Below are 1,298 nucleotides of genomic sequence, written 5' to 3' on the forward strand. Positions count from 1 at the left end.
TTCATTGATATCATGAAACAACTCCTTCATGTATGTATTTTCTGATGTTTGATCAGATATCTTTTATCAGAGTATCTCTTGTCACACTGATCACAGCTATGAGGTTTCTCTCCTGTGTGTGTTCTACCGTGTACCTTCAGACTGCTAGAACGAACAAAACTCTTCCCACATTGAGTACAGCTATATGGTTTCTCTTGTTTCTCTCCTGTGTGTGTTCTCTGATGTGATATCAGGCTTCTTGACTGGGTAAAACTCTTTCCACATTGATTACAGCTAAAAGGTTTCTCTCCTGTGTGTGTTTGTTGGTGTCTCTTCAAACAGCTAGAACGAGCAAAACTCTTCCCACATTGAGTACAGTGATAAGATTTCTCTCCTGTGTGTGTTCTCTGGTGTCTAGTTAGATAGCTAGACTTAGGAAAACTCTTCTCACATTGATCACAGCTATAAGGTTTCTCTCTTGTGTGTGTTCTCTGGTGTGATATCAGGTTTCTTACTAGAGGAAAACTCTTCCCACATGCATCACAGCTATAAGATTTCTTTCCTGTGTGTGTTCTCTGGTGTGATATCAGGTTCAATACCAGAGGAAAACTCTTTCCACATTGATCACAGCTATAAGGTTTCTCTCTTGTGTGTGTTCTCTGGTGTGATATCAGGCGGGTTGACAGAGTAAAACTCTTCCCACAGACAGAGCAGCAGTAAGGTTTCTCTCCCGTGTGATTTCTCAGGTGCATTTTAAGTTCTGATGAAGATTTTAAACATTTCCCACAATCAGAGCAGCAGTGAGTTCTCTTCCTTGTGGATCTCCGCAGGTGTTTACTGAGGTGTTCTGATGTGGAGAGACTCTTCTCTGCCCTGTCAGCATCATGATGTTGTTGAGGCTCCCCAGAGGATCCACGATAGTCACGTCTCTCTCCTGTGTGAACAACAAAGTCATACAGATGGATAAATGCTCACAACAGCGAAAATCAACTGTAAAAGTGATGCCAACAGAGTAGCCATGATGTTGTACAACAATTGACGCCTGTAATGAATGTAATGATTATTTGACATTTGTCTTAAAAGGAGCAAGAATAGTCATATATTGTCTTGTTTTCACATTAGTAGTAACATCTAAGATTGTAGACTAGAAATAAGTTATTCATGTTGTTGAAACTCTAAGCAGTGTGCCAGACGACTTTTGGTCTCCAATATAGGCCCCTTTCTGTGTTTGCTAAAATTGCGGCATGAGGGCAATGCACACGATTGCATAAAAACTTGAAACTCCTCCCTGCTAATGAGGAAACCACTAGTTATGGATG

At 40.8% G+C, this 1,298-nt stretch overlaps 1 protein-coding gene across 2 annotated transcripts in view; it reads right to left on the bottom strand.

Annotated features, from left to right (window-relative positions):
* Window positions 1–6: 6 nt before the first annotated feature.
* The window catches only part of LOC112079221 (zinc finger protein 391-like), a 4,385-nt gene continuing 3,093 nt past the window's right edge, over window positions 7–1,298 (bottom strand). For both annotated transcript variants that reach the window (XM_024145229.2, XM_070442257.1), the window contains exon 2: window positions 7–913. In XM_024145229.2, the coding sequence (XP_024000997.2) occupies window positions 27–913 (887 nt within the window). In that variant the 3' untranslated portion in view covers window positions 7–26. The remainder of the gene's footprint in view (window positions 914–1,298) is intronic.

Source organism: Salvelinus sp. IW2-2015, unplaced genomic scaffold (genome assembly GCF_002910315.2).
Source record: "Salvelinus sp. IW2-2015 unplaced genomic scaffold, ASM291031v2 Un_scaffold7263, whole genome shotgun sequence".
Taxonomy (NCBI): Eukaryota; Metazoa; Chordata; class Actinopteri; order Salmoniformes; family Salmonidae; genus Salvelinus; species Salvelinus sp. IW2-2015.